This window comes from Callospermophilus lateralis, chromosome 5, assembly GCF_048772815.1.
Source record: "Callospermophilus lateralis isolate mCalLat2 chromosome 5, mCalLat2.hap1, whole genome shotgun sequence".
NCBI lineage: Eukaryota > Metazoa > Chordata > Mammalia > Rodentia > Sciuridae > Callospermophilus > Callospermophilus lateralis.
In genome coordinates this window covers 30,654,302-30,682,038 of record NC_135309.1, presented here as the reverse complement: position 1 = coordinate 30,682,038, position 27,737 = coordinate 30,654,302, and the positions used below count along the sequence as shown (strand labels likewise).

The window sequence follows — 27,737 nt, the reverse complement described above, 5'->3', positions numbered from 1 at the left end:
CTATATCCAGTAGGAAGCTGAGATTCATGCATCTACCAATTCTGTGTCCTTCCAGCCCTGGCATATTTCAGACAATGACCCAATGAATGCCACACGTACAGTCAGTCATCTGTGACTCCTTCAGGGAAGTAAAAGGCACTCCGACCAGAGAGGAAAGCCTCAGCAGCTGGAGCTGCAGGAGGAGTGCAGGCTCAAGTTCAGGTCGGCCAGTAGAGTGTGTTTCTTAGGAAATCCACCCTCCACTGAATGAGCAGAGGCGTGGCCCTCCTCTTCCTCCTTCCTGTGCAGCTTGAAAGGGTACAGAATGAAATGGGGTCCTTCACGCATGAGACAGCTATTTTCTCCGGTCTCACGCCTCTCCTTTGAGTAGTCCCAATAATACAACTTATAATTATGCATTTCTGGCGGTGTGCTTTTGCCTTCTGAGTGATAGTTGAAATTTCTCAGCAAGTGAATGCCATCCAGGATGAATGAGCCGCTCCTTCCCCTGGGTGCCAGGTGGCCCCTCAGTGGTGGTCATCCTCCCCACTCTGGCCTCCAGGGAGGCCTCCCGGCAGCACTTTAGTCGGCCACCAAGAAGTGCTATCCAACTTCCTCACTCACCCCAGGGGTGCAGGGTGGGCTGGACTTCCCCCCGACCCCCCAACCACGTCAATCTGATTAATTAAGGTAAATAGGGAGTCTTCAGCTATAGTTTAAACTCCAGGCAGGTAACCATGGCAACAGCAGGGAGTCTGCACCACTGCTGACAAGTAACACGGGACTAATTTCTCCTCAGATCTACAGCCTTCTTTGGGGCTCCAAGTCCACTTCAAGAGCCTGAAGAAGAATCAGGACTATTGGCTATCAGAGGGGGAAACTGATAGGAGTCTGCTGGGGTTGCTAGTGCATGTTTTGTCCCCTTCAGGAACACGAAGATTGTAGATATGATGTCAAAGGCCACGTGGTCAAAGCGTTAGGTTAGCCAGCTTCATGTCTTTATCCCAGCTACCACTTCCAATTTGGTTTCCTCATCTGTAAATGCAGAATTCTAATTAAAAATTGTCCCACCTCTAGGCCCGGTGAGGCCAAGGACTGGAAATAGTCTTGCCCAGAGACTGGCACACAGGGAGCCCGACAAATGTTAGCCCTCCAGGGGAGAAAGTGACTCCGGTGATGAACCTGGAGGTTCCAGCGGGTGGGAAAGGGGGCTACTGATGGGAAATGCCAGTGTGCCCTCTGAGGCACAGCAGGCAGGTAGGACGGTTGGGGAGGTGTGGGTGGGGGCCGAGGGCAGGAGAGCAATGCAAAGGAGAGGAATGTGGCTGTGGGAGGTGGGTCTTATGAGGTCAAGGATATGGAGGTGTTGCCCCCTGCAGGATGCTGGTACAAGCCTGAGTTTCCTTGGGTGGCCCAGACCCCTCTCTGAGCATGCCTGTTCACAGCTTGCTACTCCCTGTGTGGACACCAGCCAGTGCTGAGAACTCAATTCTGGTTGTTTCTCTATCAGGTGAAGCAAAGGCCATAGGAAGACAGGATACCATAGAAAAGACATGGAATCTTCCTGTTCCGTACGTGAGACCAGAGATACTGAGACCCTAAAGTCTAGTAAAAAGGGCTGGATATGGCTGAATAACTCAGATAAGCCAACCACTAGGACTCAGTCTCCTTTTTAAAGTTCTGGAAGGAATGCACAAGAATTGTTAATATTTATTTCCAGGGCATGAAACTAGGGCTTGAAAATGGAGAGATTTTTATTTTTCATTGTATACTCTTTTGACTATTTGAATCTTTCACCATTTGCCTTTATTATTTTTATAATTGCAAATCAAATTATAGGGTTTGGCTTTCAAAAAATTCAATGAAGGTTTGGATTAGATCACTGGTTTTTAAGCTTGCTTTTTTTTTTAAAGCAGCGGAACACTTTTCACATGATCTTACTTGAAAGCCTAATTAATGCATAACAAAAAAGAAATCAGAGCCCCTCTTGCTGGGGCCCCCTCTCCAAATCCCAGTGGCAACATCTCCAAGGGATCTGTTGAACATAGTTTGAAAATAAGCTGATTTCTTTCAGGCTCCTTTACCTCTTCATTTCTGAAGGAGTGGCAGTGCAGCCCTGTGGCTCTGGGTCCTGTCTTCACTGCAGTTGCTGCAGACCCAGCCTGCCTCTAAGGGAATGTCACTCAGACTCTAGGAGGAAGGATACAGGTCACTCTTGGGTTGCTTCTCCTGGGTTCAGATGGTAGAGAAGGGGTAGATTAAATGGTAGAATTTACAACTCTTCAGGTTAAAAAGAAAGAAAAGGAAAAAACAGAACCCCTGGGGCTTTGATAAACAGGATGCAAAAGGGCCAATAAAAAGATGTGAGGTGGCAGAAGACCTATTCACCTTGATAAGATGTGCTTAGGAACACAGACCATCTGCCTACTTGTACCATGATTTTAGCCAGTTATTCAATTTCCCTTCTCAGAATGTAAAAAAGGTGGAAAGACATGTTCCTACTTCTAAGACACCTGAAAAGCTTAAATGAGATAGTAAGTCTGGGGGCTTGGCCCAAGGCCTTGCCCATAGCAGGACCTCAGTGAATGTGGTGGGGTTGGGGATATAGCTCAGACAAAGAAGCAAAGCAGAATAAACACAGGAAACACTCCTTTTCTCCTCCTCCTCCTCTTCCTCCTTCTTTCATCATCAGATTCCTGAACAAGTCAGCCAAAGGCCTTGCTCCCTCTTCCTGCACTTTCTTGATGAAATCTGTAACTTCTCAGGACCTCATTTTCCTTACCTATAAGGTAGCGGTGTTTATCTAGCTCAGGAATTGCAAATTGGTGGCCTTCTGGACAAAAGTCTGCCCTGTAGGCATGTTTGTTTATCCAGTATAATATGTTAAGGCCAAGAAATTGTCCCTGGAAATTTCCAGCTTCTCTTTTAAAAAATGAACATCCAGTTCTACTGGCCCTCACTTGGTGACAATCGACTGGAGCTGGGGTGGCAGCTGCCCCCCGACATGGGTATGCATGCACTTGTCTTCTCTCTGAATTGTCTCGTACCTGCCCAACCCACCCCCTTCACACATAGGCAGTTGGGTTTGCAAAGCCTGGATTGAAGGTTGCAGGGCCCCACCTACACCTTGGGTCCTCTGCTGCTCTCACCTGAGCGCTCTCATGTTTGGGGGGGTTGTCTGTCTGTCCACTGGTCTGGGGTGGCCTCTGTTCTTCTGCATATGTCTGATCTTCCTTATCACTAGTTTGTCCCATGACCCTGAATGTATCCCTTCACAAAAACCCTGCTGTACTACAAGTCCACCATCTTTAAAAGGACTGAGTTGAACTTCCAGCCTCAGCTTTCTTTGTATCTTCTATTTAGTCCGCAAATATTTACCAAGACCTTCCTATTTCCAGAAATTCTAACTGGCATTTGAGGGGGATGCAGAGATGAATAAGAATGGGCCTGGCCCTGACATGTTTTTACAGCAGTGCCTCTCACAGTGTAGTCTGCAGGCTGGCTCCAGTTCACTGAGATAAATACAGAAATTGAGGAACAGCCTTCAGAAACTTCTGTGACAATTTGACATTGCCATGACAGCCAAATGCATGCCCAGTGACTCCTCCTGTTGAATATACGTCAATTCACAGGCTGTCAAGCTTTTGGGGTGAATTGTGTGTGGCACAAGGTACACCCTTGCTGCCATTACTATATTGCTTAACAGATTTGCCCTGAGACTTAGTAGCTTCAAACAACAGTCATTTATTTTCTCAAGAATGTATGGTTTGAGCTCAGCTCTGCAGAGCCATTCCTCTCTGCCCAAGGGAGTGCCTGCCAGGGTGGGTCAGCAAGGGCCAGATGGTTCATTCCCAAGATCATCATTCACATGACTGGGAAGTTGGTGGTGGCTGTCAGTTCCTTTCAATGTTGGCCTCCATGGGACAGGGTCTTCATAGCATAGTGGCTGGGTTCCAAAAATGAGTGTCCCAAGAGATGAGGAAGAAGTGCATGGAGTTTTTACCATCTAGACTTAGAAGTCACATTGCACCTCTCCTGCCCAACTCCATTGACTGAAGCATTCACAAAGGTCTACCCAAGTTTAAAGGAAACAGATTCCACCTGTTGATGGAAAGATTCACAAAGGTCATCTTATTGCTTCTTTTTTATCAAAAACCACAGGACAGATTTTGTTGCACCCAGCTTTGGAAAACGTAATCTGCCATACCAATGAGAGGTGTTTTATTTTCCATTGCTGTGAAACTAATTAAGACAAATTTTGTAGCTTAAAACTATACATATTTATTAGCTCAGAGTTGTGTTCATCATGAGTCTAAGGGGACTTGACTGACTTTTCTGCTTAAGGTCTCACGAGGTCAAAATCAAGGTGTGAGCCAGGCTGGGCTCTGGGAAGAATCTACTTCCAGACTCTTTCTGGTTGTTGGCAGAATCCAATCTTGGGATTGTAGGATTGAGGTCTCTGTGTTCCTGTAGACTGTCAGCCAGGGGTGGTCTCTGCTCCTCAGGCCCACCCACCCCTGGCCTCCTCTGTCTGCAAAGCCAGCAGTGCCCCATGGAATTCTTCTCCACTCTCTTCTTCTACTGCCAGGTGGAGAAAGCTCTCAGCTGTTTGTGTGTGATCAGGTTAAGTTGGTATGGATGCCCTCCCTTTACATATCACATACTGTACCACCAAAGTGATAGCCATCACACAGGTTCCCTCCACACTCACAGGGGAGGGGACCATCAAAGGATGAAGGTCACTGGAAGTCATTCTTAGCACCTGCCTACCATAGATGGTTGGATTCTCAGTGAATTGGAAACTTAAAACACAGTGATTCTTCATCACAGTTTAAAAACTGGCTTAGAGTCCACTAGGCGTCCAGCTGTAATTTAAGAAAGAGACGAAAGAGTGCAGCGAGAGGTCAGGAGGAAGGAAGGTGGAAGGTGGTTTCTTAAGTGGAGGGGCACAGAATTAATGGTCATTAAGGATGTGGCATTTGAACTGGGACTTGGATCTTTAAAGAATGAGAAGGGAGAAGAGGATTTAAGCAGTTCTGTCTATTTTGGCACCTTTGGTTGCCAACACAGAATTGAAAAATCCTTGCTGAGGTCATATTATTGCTTCTTCTTCTTTTTTTTTTTAATCAAAAACCATGCTGTGTGATAAACTACCCCAAAGCTCTGTGACTTCAAACACCCACCACGTGCTCCTGCTCCCAAGTGTGCAGGCCAGCTGGGTGGGTCCTCTGGACTCAGCTGTGTTCCACCCATGCCTCGGGTCCTCTGCTGCTTTCACCTGGGCGCTCTCATGTTTTGGGGGGTTGGTTGTCTGTCCACTGGTCTGGGGTGGCCTCTGTTCTTCTGCACATGTCTGATCTTCCATGGGCCTCTCACATCTTTCTAGACTGGGCTGGGCTTGGTATCTCAGAGGAAGCAGAGGAACAAACAGTGGTGTAAAAGAGCACAAGTCGCTAAGGTTTAGGCTCAACACTGGCACCCTGTCACTTTGACCTCATTCTCTTGACCAAAGCAAGTCATGAACTCTTGATAGGAAGAGCTGCAGGATCCCACTGCAGAGGGCTCAGATATGAGGAGGAGTGGAAAGTTGGGGTCACCTCCAGCCAATCTACCACAGTCATGCTGAGAAAATTTCCTAAATTGTCTAGACTAAAAACTTCAACTGCATGGTATCTAAAGCTAAACAAAGGATTTTGGAGAAACTGACATGTGAGATACCATTTGGAAAATGTGAAGTGATCCATTAGCCAGGGTTACAAGACACCAGGGTTATATAATGGTCTGCTGCCTTCTTTGTGAGTCAAAAACAATAAAAGAAATATTTCAGGAATATCTCATTACCGTTGCACCTCTGCTACCCATGTAATACCCATCTTTCAATGCCCAGCCTGCATGCCCCTCTGCAAACTGTTTCCAGACCATTCTTATAGGAGAAAAAGAATTCATTGTTCTTCTGCCAAGTCCCAGTTGCAATTTTTTGAATGAAATGATCTCAAATCTGGCCCATATCCTAGACAAAAGCCATTGTTTTTACTATATTCCCTGAAGCACCTACTCTAAGTACCACAAATATTAGTTGCAAATTAAACACATTCTCTAAATGGATAGATGGTGAATGGATAGGAGAGATGGATAGGACAGATGGATAACAGAGACTTTAGAAATTGATTGAAGCTTTTTCTAGAAGATGTTGTATGATCATAAGCTATTTCCCTCCTTCCAAATTAGTGAAATGGTCACGTAGTTGTTTTGTGTCTACATGCTTAAGACAAACAAGCTTGATTGCACACTACTGAGGGAAGAACCATGTTGCATTCTTTCTCATAAACCCTTTAAATTCTTAGCAACAAAACACTACTACGTGTTCTCTAGGACATTGGTTATTCCTTATTGGGTGGGATAGGTGGGATTGGGGAGTTGTTTTAGTTGTTTGTGTTGCTGTGACCAAAAGACCTGACAAGGAAATGTTTATTTTGACTCATGTTTTCAGAGGTTCAGTCCATGGTTGGCTGATTCCATAGCTCAGGGCTCCAGGTGAGTCAGAACATCATGGCAGAAGGGTGTGGTAGAGCAAAGTTGCTCAGGACCAGGCAACCAGGAAGCAGAGAGAACTCTGATCTCCAGGAACAAAATTTAAATCCCAAAAGCACACCCCCAGTGACCTATCTCCTCCAGTTATACCCTATTGCTACCCCCCAGTTAATCCATCTCAGTGGATTAATCCACTGATTAGATTACAATTCTCATAATCTAGTTCTTTCACCTCTCTTACCTTTTCTCACACAACACTTCTGGGAGACACCTCATATCTAAACCATAACAGGGCACTTCTAGTGAAATAAATTTGTGAAGTGTTAGATTCAACAAAATTAAACAGCTATCTTTACTGTGGGACTTCAAAGAACCATTAATATGCTAATATACATTGTGAATCACTAGGACACTAGAATATATAAGGGTTGAAAATGGGAAGAATTAGCTTTTTTTACTGGGGAAAAGGAGGGAAGTGTAACTTTGGTTATTCTGGGGTGTGTGTGTGTGTGTGTGTGAGAGAGAGAGAGACAGAGACAGAGACAGAGACAGAGACAGAGACAGAGAGGCAATACAAAATTTGTAAGTGTACAGCTCCTGTCTTTAAGTACATTCACAATGTTGTGCAGCCATTACCACTGACTGTACCCTCCATTTTATTTTTATTTCATTCCCAACAGTAATAATTTCCCTCAAACAAGAATTCCCCCTTCTCTCCTCCCCTTACTGCATGGTAACCTCTGTTCTACCTTCTGCCTCTGAATTTGCTTATCCCAGGTACTTCACATAAGTGGACTCATTTAATATGTGACCTTCTGCATCTGGCTTATTTCACTAAGCATAATATTTTCAAGGTCCAACCATGCTGCAGCACATATCAAAATCCCATTCCTTGTGTGGCTGAATAATATTCCATTGTGTGTATGTGCTACATCTTGTTTACATTTTCATCTGTTGATGTCGCTTGAGTCGTTTCCACCTTTTGCCTGTCTTGAATAATGCTGCTATGAACATTGGACTACAAAAGTCTGTTTGAGTCCCTGCTTTCAATACTTTTTTTTTATTTATCTAGGAATAGAATTGCTGTGGTCACATGGTAATTCTGTGTTTTCTTTGAGAACCCCAAAGTTTTCCACAGCAGTTGGAAACCATTTTGCTTTCTCACCAACTAGTTTGCAAATTTTCTACCTACATCCTTGCCAATACATGTTATTTCCCATTTTTTAAAATTATAGCCATCCCAGTAATTATAAAATGATATTTCTTGGTAGTTTTGATTTGCATTTTCCTAATGACTAATAATGTTGAGTTACAGTATTCTTTTTGCATTCTGAATATGTCTTTCATCAAATGCATGCTTTGCATATATATCCTCCGGGACAAGGCTTGTCCCTTGAAGAACAAAAGCTTTTAATTGTGATGAATTCCAACTTACAGTTTATGCTGTTTTATCATATTTAAGAAACTTTTGCCTAAACCAAAGCTGTTGAGATTTTGTCACATATTTCCCTCAATGAGTTTTGTAGTTTGGGCTCTTACATTTAGGTCTGTGATCCATTTCAAGTTGATGTTTGTATATGGTGTGAGGTAAGGATTAAGGTTTACTTTCTATCATATAGATATCTAATTGTTCCAACATCATTTGTTGAAAAGATTATTCTTTACCCAGTAAATTTCCTTTATACCTTTGCTCAAAATCGATGGACTATATATGTATTTGAACTCTCCACTCTGCTCCATTGATCACTTGTCTGTCCTCGCTCAAGTACCACATCCTCTTGGTCACTGGAGCCTTAGAGCAAGCCTTAAAATTAGTACATGTATGTTCTCCAATTTGGTTCCTCTTTTGCTTTTGTGTGTGGTGGTTTTGACTATTCTTCTAGGTTGCATGTCAATGTCCACAAACAGAGCATTGAGTCTATAGATCAATTTTCAAGGACTGACATCTTAACAATATTGAGTCTTCAGACTCTAACATGATATATCTCCCCAGTGATTTAGTGCTCTGATTTCTTTAGCAGTGTTTGTGATTTTCAATGTATAAGAATACGTAAATACACACACGTACACACATTTTAATTTACCTTAAGTGTTGAGTATTTTGACACCATTGTAAATGGTGTTTTTTATTTCAGTTTCCAATGTTCCATTCCTAGTATTTTGAAATCAAATTGGTTTTTGTTTATCAACCGTGTTTCCTGTGGTGTCACTAAACTCACTGGTTCTAGTAGTTTTGCTTTGTTTTTGTTTTTGTTTTTTTGTAGATCCCTTAGCATTTTTTATGACAGTCGTGTTGTGGTTAGATATTATTTTGATCTCCATTCTGTAGTTAAAGAATGGAGACCTGAAAAGGCAAGGGGATCTGCCTAAGGTGTTACTATTATTCAATGGAGAGCAGGAGTCAGAAACCTGGGTCTTCTGGGGCCTTCTTCAGAGTCCTCTCCACCAAGCTGCTTTTCAGTCTTTCAAGCCTTGAGAGAAGAAGCTTTTTTACAGTTAAGGATAGATGGGAATGGATCAAACAAGATAAAAGTGTATTTTTCTTTCACTTAAAATTGGGGGGGGGGGTTCAGCCCATGGCTGGCAGGACAGTCCTGCTCCGTCAGGTTCTCACACTCCTTCCTGCAAATGTCTTTGCCATCCCTAAGGCATGGATTCCTACCTTCTGGTCCATTATGGTGGCATTTGCATTTTAGGCATAAAGATGGAAGGAAGCCATTATGAAGACAAACAACAATAAGTGTTGGTGAGGATGTGGGGAAAAAGGTACGCTCATACATTGCTGGTGGGACTGCAAATTGGTGCAGTCAATATGGAAAGCAGTATGGAGATTCCTTGGAAATCTGGGAATGGAACCACCATTTGACCCAGCTATCCCTCTCCTCAGACTATACCCAAAGGATTAAAAACAGCATACTACAGGGACACAGCCACATCAATGTTTACAGCAGCACAATTCACAATAGCTAAACTGTGGAGCCAACCTAGATGCCCTTCAGTGGGTGAATGGATAAAAAAAATGTGGCATATATACACAATAGAATTTTACTCATCAATAAAAGAGAATAAAATCATGGCATTTGCAGGTAAATGGATGACATTGGAGAAGATAATGCTAAGTGAAGTTAGCCAATCCCCAAAAAACAAATGCTGAATGTTTTTCTCTGATATAAGGAGTCTGACTTATAGTGGGGTAGGGAGGAAGAGCATGGGAAGAATAGAGGAATTCTGGATGGGGAAGGGGTGGGAGAGAAAGGGAGGGGGCAGGGGATTAGCAAAGACGGTGGAATGTGATGGACATCATTATCCAAAGTACATGAATGAAGACACGAACTGGGTGTCAACCTACTTTATATACAACCAGAGATATGAAAAATCGTGGTATATATGTGTAATAAGAATTGTAATGCATTCTGCTGTCATGTATTTTTTTAAAAATCAAAAAAAAAAAAGCTAGAAGGAAGAATGGAAACAAGGGGCCAAGGTGCATAATAGCCATTTCTCCGGGAAGGTTTCCTACACAAGCTTCTTCACAGCACCTCCACTCACATCTCACCAGACAGAGCTTCACCAGGTCACATGGAGCCGCAGGGATGTCGGGGGAATAGCCGCTGATACTGTGTAGTCATATTCCCAACTAAAATTCTATTACCATGAAAGAAAAGGAGAGCAGCTCCTGAGGGACATACAACAATTTCTGCCACAAGCCTTCAGGATAGAAATCAAGACAGGAAACAATTTGAAAATGAAAGAAGGAAGAAGGCGCAAGAGTTCAGAGTCTGTTGCATCTTTTAGAAATCATTTTAGAATCAGGTGAGCCATCTCTCTTTAGATTTCTGCAGCTCATTAAATTGACCTGAAGCCATTTAATCATTGGATAAAGATAATCCTCAGAACCCCTCCATGGTATTAAATCCTTGTGACTATATTAGGCACGTCTAATCCCTGGGTGACCTTCTCTTCATCTAGGAAAGATAAAACAAAAGGTGTTTCCACCCATTCCTTCCTTCAGCAGAAATTGACATCTCCTACCTTCATGGGGCTTACAATTTGGGGAGAGACAGACAGTAATCACATGATCACCCAAATGAATGTGAAGCCACATAGGGGCAGGAAGGCTGCTATAAGGGCACCCATCCGGGCTGTGGTCTAGTGAGGGGGCCAGAGAAGCTCACCTTGGAAGTTGGATGCACCCCTCAGGAGTGCCTGTAGTCACAGCAGTGTGGTGTGTTCTGGAGCACTGTCCCATGTGTCCTGCCTGGGGCACCCTATGTCTAAGGGATCTTTATGAAAGAACAAGGATGCCAAGGCAAGGTGAGGGAGTGGGTACTGCCAGAGAGGTTCAGAGCCCTTCAGGCCTCCACCCAAGGCAATAGAGATGAGGAGAAGAGTCCAGAATTCCAGCATGGCAGATGGAGGAGACCAAGATGGAAGATGGAAGAGACTGTCCAGCAGACATTTTCCTCATGAGCCAGATAGGAACTCACTGAGATAGTATTTTTTGGTCTCGGTGAACCATCCATGGAGAGGGCATCTCAGCTCCCACTTCTTAGCTGGATTGTGAGACCCTCTGAGGCATGGAACAAGGGAGGGCCCAGTGTTCATGAGCAAGGGGAGGACAGACCAGAGGAGGGACCACAGGTTATATTCCCTTCCCCACCTCTTACTGTTCCACTCTCCTGAGATACCTTCACAAGCATTAAGCAGACAATGACCTGAAGATCTAAGATTGCAGAATTCAAGCAGTGGGTCAGTCTTGACCAGGATCCCTGGAGAATTCACTCTTCCAGCTAATGGCAAGCACATATTTGGGGTCCTACTCCCTGGCCAGTGCTAGCTGAGTGCTGAGGACCACACAGAGCATGGTGTCGAGATTCTCGGAGTCTGGGATGCACAGGGAAGGACATTATGATAAGTTGATAATGTCTGTCTTCATCCAAGTGTGACTGTGATGAAGAAACATGGAATGGGAAAAATGCTTTCTAAATTGTAAGATAACATCCAACTAATATTGAACAGTGGTAGCTACAGATTTTAGTGCCTGTTAGATGCCAGACACTGCTAAGAGCTATACTTGCTGTATCTTATTCAAGCCTCACAATAAACTTTATGTTAGATTTTATTAATTTCTCCTATTTCACAGTTGGGGAACCCAGGCTTGGGAAAATAGGATGACTTGCTCAAAGTCACAGAGCTAGTGAGCTGTGACCATGACATAAGTTTAGTCTTCCTGGCTCCAAAGCAAGTTCTCTTATAGGATTTGTCATGCTGTCTTCAGGATGTAGGGGTGCTATGGTTTGGATCTTAAGTGTCTCCCAAGGCCTAACTGTTAAAGGACTGGTTGTCAGCCTGTGTCACTTCTAGGAGGTGGTATAATCTTTAGGAGGTGGGGCTTAGTGGGAGAAGTTAAGTCATTAGGGGTGTGCCCTTGAAGGAGATATTGAGAATCCAGCCCCTCCTCCCTCTCTCTTCTTCCTGGCCACCATGAGCATGCATTCTCTGCCATGCACTCTCTCCATGATGTACTATGCCACTTAAGGTCTGAAGCCACAGTGTCTAGTGACCCTCATCAGAAAACTCTGAAACCCAGAGTCAAAGTAAATCTTTCATTCTTACAGGTAGATTATCTCAGGTATTCTGTTATAATGATGGAAAGCTGTCTCATACCAGGGATGATGTTGATGATGATGATGATGATGATGATGATGATGATTAACAGGAAAATGACTGTTACTTGGTGGCCCAACCCTAAGTCCCGAGCCAGGAGACTAATAGGATAGGTTCTTAGTTCTTTTCTGTCCCTGAGAGCCTGGAACTTGCCTTTTATCAAGCTCACCAGTTTTGCCTGCTTTTCTCTTTACCCGTCCACAGCTGCTCCACTGTCTAGTCTGCTGCCAGAGAGCTTTCCAATGCAACCTGATCTTACCACCTCTTTATAGAAAACACCAGCATTTCCAAATGGGGAAAATCTTTATCCTTATCCTTGCCCACCCCCCATCCACTCCACACTTCCCTTCCTCCTCTATGTACCACACAAGCTGTTCTCTCTGGGTCCCATGTTTAGTGTTTGCTCAGCCACAGGGCCATTGCATGTCCTTGCTTTTTCCCTATGTCTGGAAAATTTTCTATTAAATTAGCTCTATATTGAATCCAGTTTCCTTGGGGAAGTGTTGCTGACTAGAACAAATTGCTGTTCATTGGATCAGATATAGAGGGAATTTGTGCCACATACGTCTCTTTTATGCACCTGCCACTATAGCTAATTTAATTTATTTTTAGCTCTGGATAAAGTCAATGCTTACCCCTGCCACACACTCCTATAAGCCTGAGCCCTTGTCTGTCTTGCTCACCCCTGTAGCCTAGCACCCAGCACAGAGGCTGCCCAGGGCGTTCCTCACTACATGTTTAAGTGAGTGGGTGGAAGGGTGCATGGATGAGTGACAGACACAAATGGACATTACCAGTTTGTCAGGGAGGGCTTGTTCCCCCCTAGTAAAATGTTCAAGTCCTTTGAAAAAATTGTTGCATCCTCTCTTATACATTGGAAAGACAAAGCTACTGAAGGTTTCATTTGCCCTTTAGGTAATAGACATTTCCAAGGACCTTAACTTTTTTTTCTTCCTGCTATTTAAAAAGTCTTTTAATAGGCTTTCACACTTTAAGTAGCAAATGACTTTTTTCTAGAGTCATCTGTATAAAACAAGAGGTGGAATGGATGGGTGGGATGGTTTTGCCCTTGGGAACATGGAATCAATCCTTTTATACAATGCTTCTATTTGTGAGTGACCTTCCCCTCTCAGGGGAACAAAGCCCCATCCAGATTTGGGATCTCAACATCCAGGTGTTAAGACAACAGAGTTACTGGCATCAGGAAAACAGACCTGGCCCTACTGCTGATTGGAACAGCAGGACTTGCCTGATGCAGGCCCCGCAGACTTGGTCTCATGGTGGCTGGGTTGTAGTGTCTCCTTCTGTTCCCGCAGTACCCTTCAGATCTGATGATTTTTCTCTTGCAACTTGGTTCTGATTGAAGTGAAAGAAAAGCTTTCTCCAAGAATCAGCCTGCTGGGTGGGGCTGAGTGTAGGTCAGTGTCTTGTGAGTCTGATTCTTGGGGCCTGGAAGAAGAGCAGTCCTCAGCCTTAGAAGAGGAAACATTTTCACCTAATGAAACAAAATTGTCTTTCTCCCTGTATCTCTCTCAGGAAGAGGAGTCGGAGATTAACTGAAAGTGAATAGGTGGTGACTTGCTTTATTGAAGCTCTACTCCAGCCTGTTCCTTGCCCAAAGACCTTCTGGCACCCACCCGCCAGGCAGCTCAGATGTCAGGCCCTTGAGTTCTGATCCAGTCTTCCTTCCAGATCTTGTGGCTCACTCCAGCCAGTCAGGCTCCTTGACATTAAGGAAACATGTCCCTCACTCTCTACTCTCCAATCTCCCCTGCCTTCCCTGCTTGGATTCCATTCCCCCTTGCAACAAGCCAGGACCCTCGCCATCCATTCAGTCTCCTGTCAAAGACTTCGGGACTTCTTCCTTGCTCACCCCAGGTGGAATTTAATTTGGGACTCTTGTAAATACCTATAGAATTTTTCTTTTTTCATTTCTTTTTTTATTAGTGACACATGACTGTACAATGATCTTGACATATCATACATTTGAATCAAATGGGGTATAATTTCTCATTTTTCTGAGTGTACAGGTTGCAGAATCACATTGGTCCTACAGTCACGTATATACATACAGCAATACTAGTGTCTATTTTATTCTGCTGCCCTTCCTATCCCCCCTTCCCCTCCCCTCCCCTCCCATCACTTTTCTCTACCCAATCTAGAATTTTTCTGTACACACATTTCAAGACACCATGTGATAGTATTGTGTGTATGCGCGTCTTTCCTTTCTTATATACTTATGTCCCTATTATTTGCTGAGACCATGCCCTATCTTATTTATCTCTATTTCTCCCAGAGTTCTGTGGACACGGTAGGCCCTCAAAAATCACTTGTTAAATGAATAAATGAACACAATCCAGCTTATGTCCCCAAACTCATGAAGAAAGTATAATTATCCAATTGTGCATACTCCTTTGCTTAAAGTAACTTTGTGCTTTTGGCTGAATTAAGCTCTGCCTGGTCCTCTTTGAAGTGTAACCTACGAGGTCACTCTGAAGAGGTCACACGTGTGCAGGTTGTGACTGTGAATGTCTGTGTGACAGAGAGAGACAGAGGTTATTAGAATAATCTACTTAGTAGATAAGTAAATGTTTGGAATTATACAGAGTCATTGAAAGCTCAAAACCAAATCATTTCAGCACCTTTGTAGGGTTAGTTGAGAGGAAGGGATGGGGGGTGGGAAGCCATTCTAAAATCTGCAGCAAATACAGCCTGGGACCCTGCAGCCCCTGCAGCAGCGCATGACCTGCCTGGTTTTCTTTCCAGCCCTTGCCTGTTTTGAGAACTCCTCCAGGTCACCTAGAGGTGCGGGTGTCCTTGCAGAGCCCGCTTTGCCAAGTCTGCAGTCTTGGGGCTGGAGTATGCATGTCAACAAATCTTCTTGAGCAGAACACAGTTGGCTTGTTCCACCACCATTCTTTCCTCTCTCCAAAGGGTGCCAGGCACACTAAATAGTGATTAAACAAAGATTAAAATTCCGATTGTGTGTGCGAGTGTGTGGCTGTTTGAACTCTAATTGATTCTTTTAGTGAAACGTGAAGTCAAAAGCCCACAGATTTGTGAGCAGCTATACAGAGCAGCCAGTCAGAATCCATTTCCAATTTATTGTCTAATGTGATTTCCACATTCATTCTGCCAGCCTCCTCCACAAACTCACTTCTCTTGCCATGCTCCTTCCCCGCCCCTTTGCCTGCTGTAGCCAACGGACATTCTGGAAACCCAGGGAGAAGAGATCCAGCAAAAGACGGTTGCAAAGGAAAGAAAATAACCACAGCTTTCAGAGACAAATCTTTGAGTGTACAGAACTAAAGAAACTTGAGAGGACCTCTGGACTGGAAATCCAGACATACTCTCATAGGTAGTGGTTGGCTCTTGCCGTTGGTTAAGGATCGCCGTCTTTTAAGAAGCATTGTTCACTCGTTTCCCATTGTTAAAGGTCTGTGGCATTTGTTTCTATTGTGGGATGCCACTATAACTAAGAACTTTTTATGTCCTTAAAGAACACTAAGTCTCCACATGGGCATATGACATCCTGTTAATGAGGAAACTCTCTAAATCCTGTTATCAGCAGGAGCCAGTTGAATTGGATCAGGTGTTAAATAGGTTGCCTCTGCAGGATGCACAGTTATTATTAGATTCCCATTCCTTCTCCCATTCCCCCAAACTTAGCCATTGCACACACTAGAACATATCTTGTTTTATAAAGTTTCTCAAAAATCAATGTATAAATAATAGCTCTTATTACTGAGAGGATCTAACTTTGTCCCAGACACTAAGCTAAATACTTTGGATAGATTAGTTCAGTTAATCCCCAACATCCCCAGAGTAGATAGTGTTAATTAGTTTTCACTATTTATCAGCCAGGGAAACTGGGGTCCAGCTACCCAAGAAGCAAAACTTAGATTCTAGAACCAGAAAACTGAGTCATTCAACTTGACTTCCTGCCTCACCTGCCTCTGTCATCCAGCCAGACGTCCTCAGCCATTATCTCTCCAGACCTCAAAATGAGCTGGGTATTGGCCTAGGAACGTACACTGATCAGCTCGAATAAATATTCCCTACCTTCAGAAATTCTCAGTCTATCCCAGACAGTGAACAGATTCGGTTTGGTCTTTGGGGCTGATAAACTAGCAGACTTAGGGCAAACGTGTTCTACTTGGTTAGTCTCAGATTTCATATTTGTAAACCGAGGCAGCTGGGTTTAGACAAGTGGTTTTCCAACTTTACTGTGAATCAGAATCCTGTTTGTTTAAATAAACAAAAACAAAACAAAACAAAAAACTTAGTTTTCTGGGCTCCTGTCCATAAGTACTTGCACTTAGCAGGTTGAGGATGGTGTCCAAGAATTTACATCTGTAATCAAGGCCCAGGTTTGAAGGTAGGATTCCAAGGGCCCTTGAGCTCTGATATTAGCATCAAGGCTGATTTTTCACCCTTCCAAAGGCCTTTGGTATTGAAAAGCTTTTAACCTATAATAATAAATCCTGAGCCCTGCATCAAGGTGATTTGGTGAGAAGATGACAATTTATAGTAGATTCTTAAAATCCTAAAGGAGTGACTATCCACAGTCTGTGTGTTGATTCTCCATTCATGCCAAGGTACTTTGGGAAACGAGCGCCATCTCCACTTTCCAGGCGGGGAAACTGGGGTGCCCGTGACTTCTGGAGCTGATGCAAAGTCACTCTGCCAGGGCTCTTTCCCTGAAAACTGGCCTGGGAATCCAAGGACATGGCCCTTATTCTCTTGCCTGCTCATGTGGCCTTGCTTGGATAACTTGGCTGGTTGGACTTCAGTTGTTCCTGCCCATAAGGCGGACTGAAGGTCTCTGAGCAGCTACTTAGCTAGGGTGTTTGAGAACCAGAAGCTGCGTGGGAGACCTTCAGAACTCCCTGGCAGCATGTTCAGAAATTCCCTTGGCTTAGGGAAGATGTAAGGACAAAAGACTACCTCAAACCCCACGGGACATCTCTGCAGATCCTGGGAGGACGGGAGGGTAAGGGTAGGAAGATACGATTCACATCCTTAAGGCAAAAGCAGTGGATACTGGTGGGAACCTCCCAGGATTTGGAACCTGAAATCAGTACTATCAGTTCAGCAGTCCACTGTTTTATTTTAGGGACAAGATTCAAAGACTGAATCTGTGAAATCAAGAGTCGTCCCTGTATCCTAATCTTGGTAGCATCAGAAGACTTCCACAAACAGGTGGAAAAAAAAAAAAACAAACATATCCTTCACAGAATCTTAGACACTTGAGATGTCCTTTAAAGGTTGCCTGACCCTTGCTACTCACAGTGTCTTTTGTAGACAGCATCACCTGGGAGTTTGTTAGAAAGGCATAATCTCAGCCGGCTGCAGTGGTGCGTGACTGTAATCCCAACAAGTTTTGAAGGCTGAGACAGGAGGATCGCAATTTCAAACCAGCCTCAGCAATTCAACGAGGTCCTAAACAACTTAGTGAGAACCTGTCTCAAAAAAAAAAGATCTTGGGATGTGGCTCAGTGGTAGAGCCTCCCTGGGTTCAATCCCTGGAACAAAAAAAAGTGTGGAGGGAGTGGCGGGGGAGGGGAGAAATGTAGATTATCAGGCTACCCACTAGCCATAACCCAGCACTTGACTCTTATCCTCTGCATCTTGCTAAACCATCAAGTATCCTATCCCTGGACTCCTCTATCATCTTCTTCTAAGTGGTCCTGTTTGATTCCAGCTATGATCCAGCTTTTAGAATTTCTTCTCTATCGTAGGCTGATCCCCCCACACACACCCCCAGTCATTCCGTAGCTTCTACCATGGGCGCTCACTCCAGCCTCAAGACCTCATTGGACAGGATAACTCCTCCCATGTTCTCTTGAGTGTCACATCTCATCCTCAAACAGTGCAGTTTCTAATCTTCCCCATCCAGGATACGTTACTACCCGTCCCAACATGTTGCAGGCTCACTGGGGCCCTGCAGGGAACACAGACAAGAGAGATTCAACCAGGAATGATGGGGACTATGGCAAACTGGAAAGACAAACCGCAGTCAAACAAGGGAGCCCTCACACAGCCCAACCATGAGGTGTAGCATTGACATGATCGTGGGTTTTCAAAAGAATCCAACATCTTGCTAAGGCAACATGAAATCTTCCTGTTTTCTAAGCTCAAACGTAAAAGGTCAAACCAAAACAGATTTCTCCATCTGTGGCACAGGGAAGTAGGGTTGGACCTGTTTCCAAATGTATTCATTTGTTTGTTTGCTGGTCACCTATTGGTTTTTAGCAGAAGAACTGTTTCAAATGAAATCCCACCGGATCCACAGCACATGAACACTGATCCTACCCTTCCCAGCTCGGAGCCCGAGGCGCCTCCTGCAGAACTGTAGCTCAACTCGTTTGAAACTCACTCAGCTGATTAGAGGGTCCCTTAAGGGCCTTCCAGCTCAGCTTCTGTGATTTCTAAGAGCCCTTCGGCCTGGTTGCAGGCGTGTGGCCTTTGTATTTATAGTTTTCCTTCTCCCTCCAACCAAGACATCTCATATTCCAACTGTCAGAATTATCTTCTTGCAATTCAGAGAGGTTTACAGGAGAGAATGTGAAGGATCCTTGTCATCACCAGACCTGTCGTGAGGAAGGGCATGTTGTGGAAAGTCTGCTAACCCAGGGGTGAGCCAGACACTTAATAAATAGGCATGGGTACGGTTTTATCCAGGAGGCTTCTCGTTAGCACTAATGTTCCAGTCCACCTCACATTCGGGGCCCTTGTAGTTAATTATATAGGAAACAGGACTATTGGATTCTGCCCACCGTGGCAAAATAAACCTGCAGGGATTTAATGGGCAAGGTGATCTGGAGAGCCATTGTCATTTGCGTGCACACAGAAGATTTGCAAATGGCCACACTCGGGCACAGGGAAAGGCCTGAGCCTAGACCACACCTGTGGACTTAGTGGCTGGCATGGGACAACACTGGGACCCAGGAATGCAACTTCCTTTAATTTGGGAAGCCATTGCCTAATGGGACCACCAGGGTGGGCTTACTTCCCTGGACCTAATAAAACGTAGTCACAGCCCAGCTCTTGAAGGCGTTGTCTTGGGCTGCTGCATATATTTCTTTCTTTCAGCTTCTCAATTGTTCGCACAGTCTGCACACATTTGCCAAAGTCCACCCACTGTGGTGCTCAGCCTTGGGAATTGTAGAGATGACCAAGGACCACTTCTGCTCCCAGGGCCCTTCCCATCAGGCCAAGCCCAGCTGCCCTTCCCCACCTTTGTCTCGCATCTGTTCACACTGAAGGCCTCTCATTTCTCCTTGTCTGAGGCCCGACCTGATGCCTCATGTCCATGAAGCAGTCTCCCTTTATCCCCAGGGGTTGTAAACTCTGGTAATGCCTCCTCCAAGTCACTCACCTCAGGTTCACTGTCCCTGCCCTGTCCAACACACAGCCACTCGCCACCTGTGGCTGCAGAGCCCTGGAAACAGCCTGAACTGAGACGAACACAAGTATAAAGGACTTGGTGCCAAAAGAACAGAAAAGAATGTTAAATATTTTAATTTTTACCTTGATTGCATATGAAATGATAATATTTGAGATAGACTGTATTGAATTAAATAAAAAATACGACTAAAAGTAACTTCACTTGTTTTTCTTATTTTTTTTTTTACTAAAAAAAGTAGAATTTTTCAAATTACACATCTGGCTTGCATCTTATTTCTGTCGGGCAACGCTGCACCCAGCACTTCCTCCTGTGGGTGAGAAGAATGTGCCCATCTTTTCTCTTCCCTTCCGGCTTGTAAGTTCCCAAAGAGTACAATGAGCTTGTGTTATTTTTCTGGCCTCTGCACACCTCGCTGACACACGGGAGGCCCTCACCCAGGTGGACTGAGGGCAGAATAGATGGTGACAGATGTTCCGTCGTCAATCCCCAATTCTCCCTTAGGTAGTGTACTAAGGTTACTGATCTTCTTTCCCTTTTTCTTCTTTTTTACAGTTTTTGTCCTTTTTCTTTAAGGGCTCACACAATCGGCCAAAGAAGACAGTTTTCTCGGGAGATGGGCAGAAGCTGAAGGACTGGCACGACAAAGAGGCCATCAGGAGGGACGCTCAGCGCATAGGTACGGAGGGCAGAATGGTGCACAGGCGGGCTCTGTGGAAGGCATAGGCATGTGTGCACGTATTTGTGTGTGTGTGTGTGTGTGTGTGTTAGCATGGGTGTCTGGACCTCCTGTTGACTTCCTCTCTCTACCACCATCCCTCCCCCTGACTTCTGCCCCCACTTCACTGTTCGATCCTCTTTTTCCACTCACATCACCAGAGCCACTGCCTAGGAGCGTCTGTCCTGCCGCCTTTGTTGGGTGATTGAAAATGTCTCCACCGTCTAGGATCCTTTGCCACCAAAACAAAGGGTATTAATAACAAAGAGCCAAACCCACTGAACACCTATGGGGAGCAAGGTCCATGCTCTGTATTTTATGCATTTTATCTGTTGAATCCTGAGTTAACCTGTATGGCCCATTTAATTAGAGGGGGCCTGTATCTCAAAGAGGGGCAGTAACCTGCCTGCAGTCCCACAGTGAGAACAAGGCCAATCTGGGATGGGAATCCAGTTCTGGAAGGTGGGTTGATCCCTACCCACCACCACAGCCATGAAGTTTAATTAACCTACCAGGTTTCAGCTCAAGTTTTCCTTGACTAATTAGTCTTTGGAGCAGTTCTTCTTGGACTGGAGAGCGAGGAAGGGCTGTGATGAGGTGCCACAGGTTCCATCTGGGGCATCAGCTCTAGGTAGCCTGGGCATAATCAGGAGAACTACACCGATGCCAGTCCCCAGCCATGTGCCCATCAGTCCATACTCCCTGGGCCTCAGTCTCTGCCTGTCACTGGGGCGCATGCCCCCTGCCTGGACTACCTCAGGGTGTAGTAAGATGCCATGAAAGTGATGGGTGTGAACTAGCCTCACTATGCTGGAAAGTACCCTAGAAATATAAGGGATGGGTATCTCATTCATTTGAATCTCAAAAGCAGACCCCACTGTCGGTTTTTTTTTAAATGATGTTATGAGAAACCAGCCTCCCCCAAGGCTCTGGAGAGAGCTCACATAACAACTGACCCGATGGCCAGGAGACTAAAGACACGAAGTGCATCGCCCTGTGTGCCAGTGGTGTACGATGGGTAGTGTGTGGGGGGGTGTTCTTAAATTGGAAAGGGGACATTTGCAAAGAACCGATTCGCCACACAGTTGTGCCAGAATGATTAGAACACCAGGTTGGCCAGCAAGGAAGAGTGGTGGGGACAGCAAGAAGAATCACGACCAGCTAACTACATGCCAGGCATTTTGCCCTGAGTGGCCTCCTTAGTCATCAGTGAACCTTCATATTCCAGTTAGTGCAAGAGTGAAAACTTAGAAAGGCCAAAGGCACATCCAAGTGACAGCTGGGATCTAGCAGGGCTGGCCTGCAGGCTCCACTCTGATCTCTGAGTGAGCCCATGAGTGGCCCTGCTGGAGCGTCCCTCAGAGCCAGCATTCTGGTCTTGTCTTTCTGCTTCCTGCATTTGTGTCCCTTGAGAGATCTATCCTGGGTGCTGGTCAGCGATGTCTTATTGTGGAGCAGTACAAGTGACAGAGGGCAGGGTCCTTCCCCTGGTCCGGCTGAACTGGAGTAGCCTTGAACTCCCTGCTCCGCTGCACCTTCTTGGTGAGCTGATATTGCCAGCATATACTTTGCAAAGTAAACAAGGCCACCAACTCCAGAAGGTGAAGTGAGTTTTAGTTGGTGATCTCATTACCATTTCTTCAAAATCATCAATGCAGATTCTTGGGCTATATTGCAGCTGTTGTGATACAATTCCCACACACCATATGCTCCTGGAGAACCCAGAGAAGACTTTCTTGAAGCATCAGGGACTCCCCAGATGGATTGTACAGAGAGACTAAAGCTAGCCCTTATCCGCCCAAATCTGTGTCTGGAAGCAACACGTTCAGGCAATCCTGGCTTAGGGTAGGCAGCTCTTAATTTATCTACTGTCTCAGAAGAAAAATATCAAAGCATCATCATTTATGGCAATTTTGATTTACATATAAAGTTTGCTTCCCTTAGAGAGTAATCATATTTCCTCAAATTTATATAGCGTTTTATAGATTTAAAAAAGCATTCACGTGTGCAGCCTCTCTTGCCTCTCCCAAACAGGCTGCCGCTATCAGAGGAGGAAGCTGCAGCTCAGAGCTGGTGTGACTTGCTCAAGGTTGATCTGCTCATCAGTGGCAGGCCTGGCTGTGCATCCAGGTGTCGGACTCCAAGGGCAGGGGTATCTGGAGCTCCAGAGGGAGTGGAGGGAATGTGGGTACCCACACACCTGGCTTTGTAACTTTCTGAGTGTCAGTATATTCATCTGTAGATTGAGAGCTTTTGCGTCTACTGTACAGGGTTGCTATGGAGATTACATGAGAACAAGATCCTTAAGGGACGTGATGGGACCAGGACTGAATAAATGGTAGTTCCCTTCCCCCTCTTCCCACTTCCCTCTGCAAAATCTGGAGACATTTCCCGTATCCAGGTATAAAGCTTTATCTTTGTGCTTTCAACACATTTTGCATCCTTCCTTCCCCTCTCCATTCACAGAAGCCCCATAGATGCTAGGTGATCAGCAACACCAAATTTGCTCTTTGCCTCTAGGAAATGGAGAACAAGGGCGGCCTTACCCCATGACCGATGCCGAGAGAGTGGACCAGGCATACCGAGAAAATGGATTTAACATCTACGTCAGTGATAAAATCTCCCTGAATCGCTCTCTCCCTGACATCCGGCACCCAAAGTGAGTGTGACATCTCTCATCTTCTGGGATCTGAGGATTTTGCTGTGGCTCTTGTTTGAGAATTAATTAAAGAAACAGGTCCATGAAGCACTGCTGACGGAGATTTCCTCCTGCTGCACAGGGCCTTTGGCAGAGGGTCCCGTGATCAGGTTCTCCTGGAATTTAGAGCTGGCTCCCCAGAAGAACCAGCCTCCCTCTCTTGGTGGGCAGTTGGAACCAACTGCATTTAGTCTCTTGCCCTGGTCCCCAGGGACATTTATACCTCAATTTAGAGGACCATGGTAGTGACTTTTCAGGCCTCTTTCTCTCCACTTTGTGTGATGTTTTTCTTTCTTTTTTTTTTTTTTAATAAGTAAGTAGTATCTTTTTAGTATTGTCTTTTTTATAACTGTCTCAAATCATTTTGAGAAAGGACATGTCTCACCAATTATAAAGATGATAATGGCAGCTGACATTCATTGAACAGGTAGCATATGCCACGTACTTCATTTGTATTATCTCAGGTTCCTGAGAGGTAAGTCCTGGAATGGTGCCCATTTTACAGATGAGGAAAGTGAGGCTTAAACAAGTAGCATGACTCAATTAAGGCCCCAAGATGACTGAGAAGCTGAGCCAGGTCTTAGACGTCAGCTCAATAAGAAGTAGACTCTGGACCCTTGGCTCTCCTCTGTTTTCACTAAGGTTTACTGTCATGTTGATGGTGATTTTCAACTATAGCAGTTCTCAAACTCAATGCACATTAGAACTGCCTGCAGAACTGCTAGCACACAGGATACTGAGACTCATCGCCACAGTCCCTAATTCAGTAGGTCTGGGTCGCAGCCCAAGACCTTACATTTCAAGTAACCTCCCAGGCGACACTGGTGTTGCTTATTTGGGAACTACACTTTGAGAACCACTGCCAGGAGAAGATGTCAAAATTACTTCTAAATGAAGGCAATACTGAAGAGCCCTGGAGCACAACATGTTTTGCTCAGGGACTAAGAAAATAAAGCCGGGGATAGAAAACAGCTAGCATTTATTAGATGCTTACTTATGCCAGGCATTGTTCTAAGCCAGTGGTTCTCAAGGTGTGGTTTTCCAGAACAGCAACATCAGTGTCACCTGGGAATTTGTTAGACATGTAAGTTCTTGGACTTCAGCTCAGATTTACTGGATAAAAGGTGCTAGAGAGGGGCCCACCCGATCAGTGTTTTAACAAGCACTCCCATTGCCTCTGAGGTAAGCCCACACACTTAAGACACATTGTCCTAGGCACTTGAAGTGCATTAACTCAGCCAGAACTTCCAAATCCCTTAGGCACTATTATTACTCACAGTTTTACAGATTGAGGAGCCAAGCACAGTGGTGCATGCCTATAATCCCAGCAGCTCTGCAGACTGAGGCAGGAGAATCACAAGTTCAAAGCCAGCCTCAGCAACCTAGTGAAGTCCTAAGCAAATTGTGAGGCCCTGTCTGAAAACGAAAAATAAAAAGGGCCAGGGATATTGCCCAGTGGTTAAGAGCCTCTGGGTTCAATCCCTGATACAAAAAAAAAAAAAAAAAATTGAGGCATAAAAAGGTTAAATCATGTATGCATAAGAAGCACAGCTGGTTAGAGGTAGACTCAGAATTTGAACTCAGAGAGTCTGGCTTCAGAATCCATGTTTAATCTCTGATTCATAAAGGTCTTTGCACCTATTGAAACTCAGTCATAGAATGTAAAAGTAAAGACTGAATCTTGGGAACATGTTTGGTGATTTACAAATGCTTTTATCCCTTCACCTCCTTTGTTTCCTGCAACAGTACTTTGAGGTTGGCATTATTGTCTCCCTTTGTAGATGATGAAACCCCACAGCAGGAACCCTCACCTAAAAGATGGGCTGTCACCAGAATGAGACCCCCTGCCCCAGGATCTCTTGCCAAGTGGGGATGCACAGAGACCTCAGTGTGCTTGCCCGTGGGGTTTGAAATTTGTTCCATGATCTTCACTGCCAAGCACCAGATTTTTCCATCTAAGTCTGAGCGTGTAGTTCAGCTATCACTGATGTTGCTGGATTCAGAACTATGACCTGACTCTGAGGGTCAGAAACTCAATTTTTATGTTTAACCTCTTGCAAGTTCAGAATTCTACAATAATTTCATCTTCCTGTGTCTAGGGAAGAAGTTCATTTGGGAGCCTGGTCCTCTAACCTCAGCTGCTGTTCTTGTGGTACTGTAGGTTCTCAACCATGAGTGTATCTACATGTTTTTTTAAAAAAAATACAAAGACTGGTGTCTCACCTCTAATTGCTGAACTCTGAGTCTCTGAGGACACAGCCTGAGTCTCAGTATGTTCTAAAATCTCCAAAAATAATGCTCATACATAACCAGGAATCATTGATATAAAACAAGGAATATTTTGCAATGAGAAAGAAAGGCTGAGTGTGGTCACAGCTTTTATCTACCCTTTCATCTGTTCATTCAGTAACAACATAGCAATGTTCTGTGAGCGAATCTTTGTGCTCAACACCAGGAACAAGGGATAAATGAGCTATTATTTCTTGATGTATTGTGCAAGGTGTGGGGACAGATGGCGGAAGCAGTTGAGAAGATCAATAATAGGGGTGTGTGTTAGTTAGCTTTGCATTGCTGTGACCAAAATACCTGCCAAGGTCAACTTAAAGAAGGAAGTTTATTTGGGGCTTATGGTTTTCGAGATTTAGTTCCTGGTTGGCCAACTCCATTGCTCTGGGCCTGAGATGAGGCAGAACATCACGGTGGAAGAACTTGGTGAAGGCTCAGGTCATGGTAGCCAAAAGCAGAGAAAGAGCACAAGATGCCAAGGATGATATGATCCCAAGGCCACACCTTCAGTGACCTGCTTCTTCCAGCCACATCCCACCTGTCTACTCTTACCATCCAGCTGTCCATTCAAATTATCAAATGGATTAATTCACTGATGAGGTTACAGCTCTCATAATTGAATCATTTCACCTTTGAACATTTCTGCATTGTCTTAACACATGAGCTTTTCAGGGAATATTTTATATCTAAACTATAACAGGGCAGGCACAGGATGGTTTGGGACAACAGAGAATTCTGGGTCCTCTGCCAGAGGCCGGGAGCAATGGCACATGCCTATAATCCCAGTGGCTTGGGAGACTGAGGCAGGAGGATTATGAGTGAGTTCAAAGCCAGCCCCAGCAATAGCAAGGTGCTAAGCAACTCAGTGAAAACCTATCTCTAAATAAATACAAAATAAGGCTTCAGGGCCCCTGAGTTTAATCCCCTGTAACCACCCCCCGCAAAAAAAGAGTTCAGAAGGCCTTCCTAAAGGAGTGCCATCCATCACATCCTAAAGGACTAACTAGAGCTAGCCACGTGATAGAGAGTGGAAAGGACATTGCAGGTAGGAGAAATGCCCTGGAAGAAGCCTTCAGGAAGGATAGCACACATTGTCTAACTTAGGGCTTAAGATGAACCTTCCACTGGCTATAAGTGGAACCAGGATGGGGGCCCAGCCTTGGGCAGGGTTCTTTCCCAACGGTCAAAGAAAGAAACATCCTCTTAATTGAGAAGTCCTGCTGGGATGCACAGATGGGTCCGTGGACAGAGTTCAGGCAGTCTGTAAACCTGGATGAGAAAAACATGTCTTTTTTTTTTCATCAACCTCTACCTGAAATATGATGTTCCTTCCAGTTATTAATGGAGGCATTAAAGCCCCCATGATACTGTCACCCAAAGAAACCATTCCACGTCACTTTATAGGCCTCTTGAAATGGCATATGCACTTGGCATTACTTTGAAATGAAGGTGGTTTTAGATTTTATATCCAGATTTTACTGTGAGTGTATTAATAAAGGAGCATATTTACTACCAAATTTCAAACTTTTGTTCTGTGAACTACACAGTGGCTTCTCAATTTACGATAGTGTTAGATCACCATAAAAGCCATCATAGGTTGAAAGTATCATCAGTAAAAAATGCAATTAACCTCATAGCTACTGAACCTCCTAGCTAAGCCAGCCTACCTTCAATGTACAAAACTTACATTAGCCTGAGATCATGGCAGCCAAAAGCAGAGAGACAGCACAAGGATATTGGGATGATGTGATCCCCAAGGCCATAACTCAGGCCCCATTGGGCCAAATCACCTAATTTTATAAAATATTGTTGAATATCTCATGTAATTTATGGAATGAATACAGTAGGAATGGCTGTGTGGGTATGCTTTTGTACCACTGCAAAGCCAAAAATCATTAGGTTGAATCATGGGGTGCCGGGAACCATTTGTATTTCAGTCTCATTAGCTTCCTCTACAATTTCATATATTTTGTTCTCTGTGCTGTGAACATTGGATACGCCAGCCCAGCGGAAGGTCCTTAGCACTGGTTAGCTGCAGAGCACCTGTTGCAGGTGGGGAGAATTGAGCTAGGAGGCGGAAGGCATCTCTATTACCCGCCTGACCACCCACCCAGCCAGCATCCAAGTTACTAACTGAAAGATGTCACCAAATCCAGTGCTCCTGATGCCCCCCTTCTTTAGGATTGCCAGGTAGGGAAGGCGACTTTCAGAAATGAGTTGACAGATGTCTTGAAGCGCTCTTCTGTTTTCCAGGGGGATGCTTTCCCACGGTTTGACAGCAGGAATGCAGGAAGAAATTAGAGCAGTTGAGCTGCTCACTCCCTTCGGTTTCTTTTAGCTTAAACAACTTCTCCGGCAGGAGCTGAGGTTTATGTTTGCCTTTTATTCCTTCAAACTGAATTTTGGCAACAGCATGTCAAGAACAGGATGGAGGGGCTGTTTGTTTGTGC

General features: G+C 44.7%; 1 protein-coding gene across 2 annotated transcripts in view; it reads left to right on the top strand.

Moving 5' to 3' along the window:
- Galnt10 (polypeptide N-acetylgalactosaminyltransferase 10) overlaps positions 1–27,737 on the top strand; it is a 232,841-nt gene that overhangs the window by 79,722 nt on the left and 125,382 nt on the right. The window contains exons 2-3 of one of the 2 annotated variants that reach the window (XM_076856405.1): positions 20,141–20,264; positions 22,824–22,962. In XM_076856405.1, coding sequence (XP_076712520.1) covers positions 20,141–20,264; positions 22,824–22,962 — 263 coding nt within the window. The remainder of the gene's footprint in view (positions 1–20,140; positions 20,265–22,823; positions 22,963–27,737) is intronic. The other variant, XM_076856406.1, reaches the window with a different exon arrangement.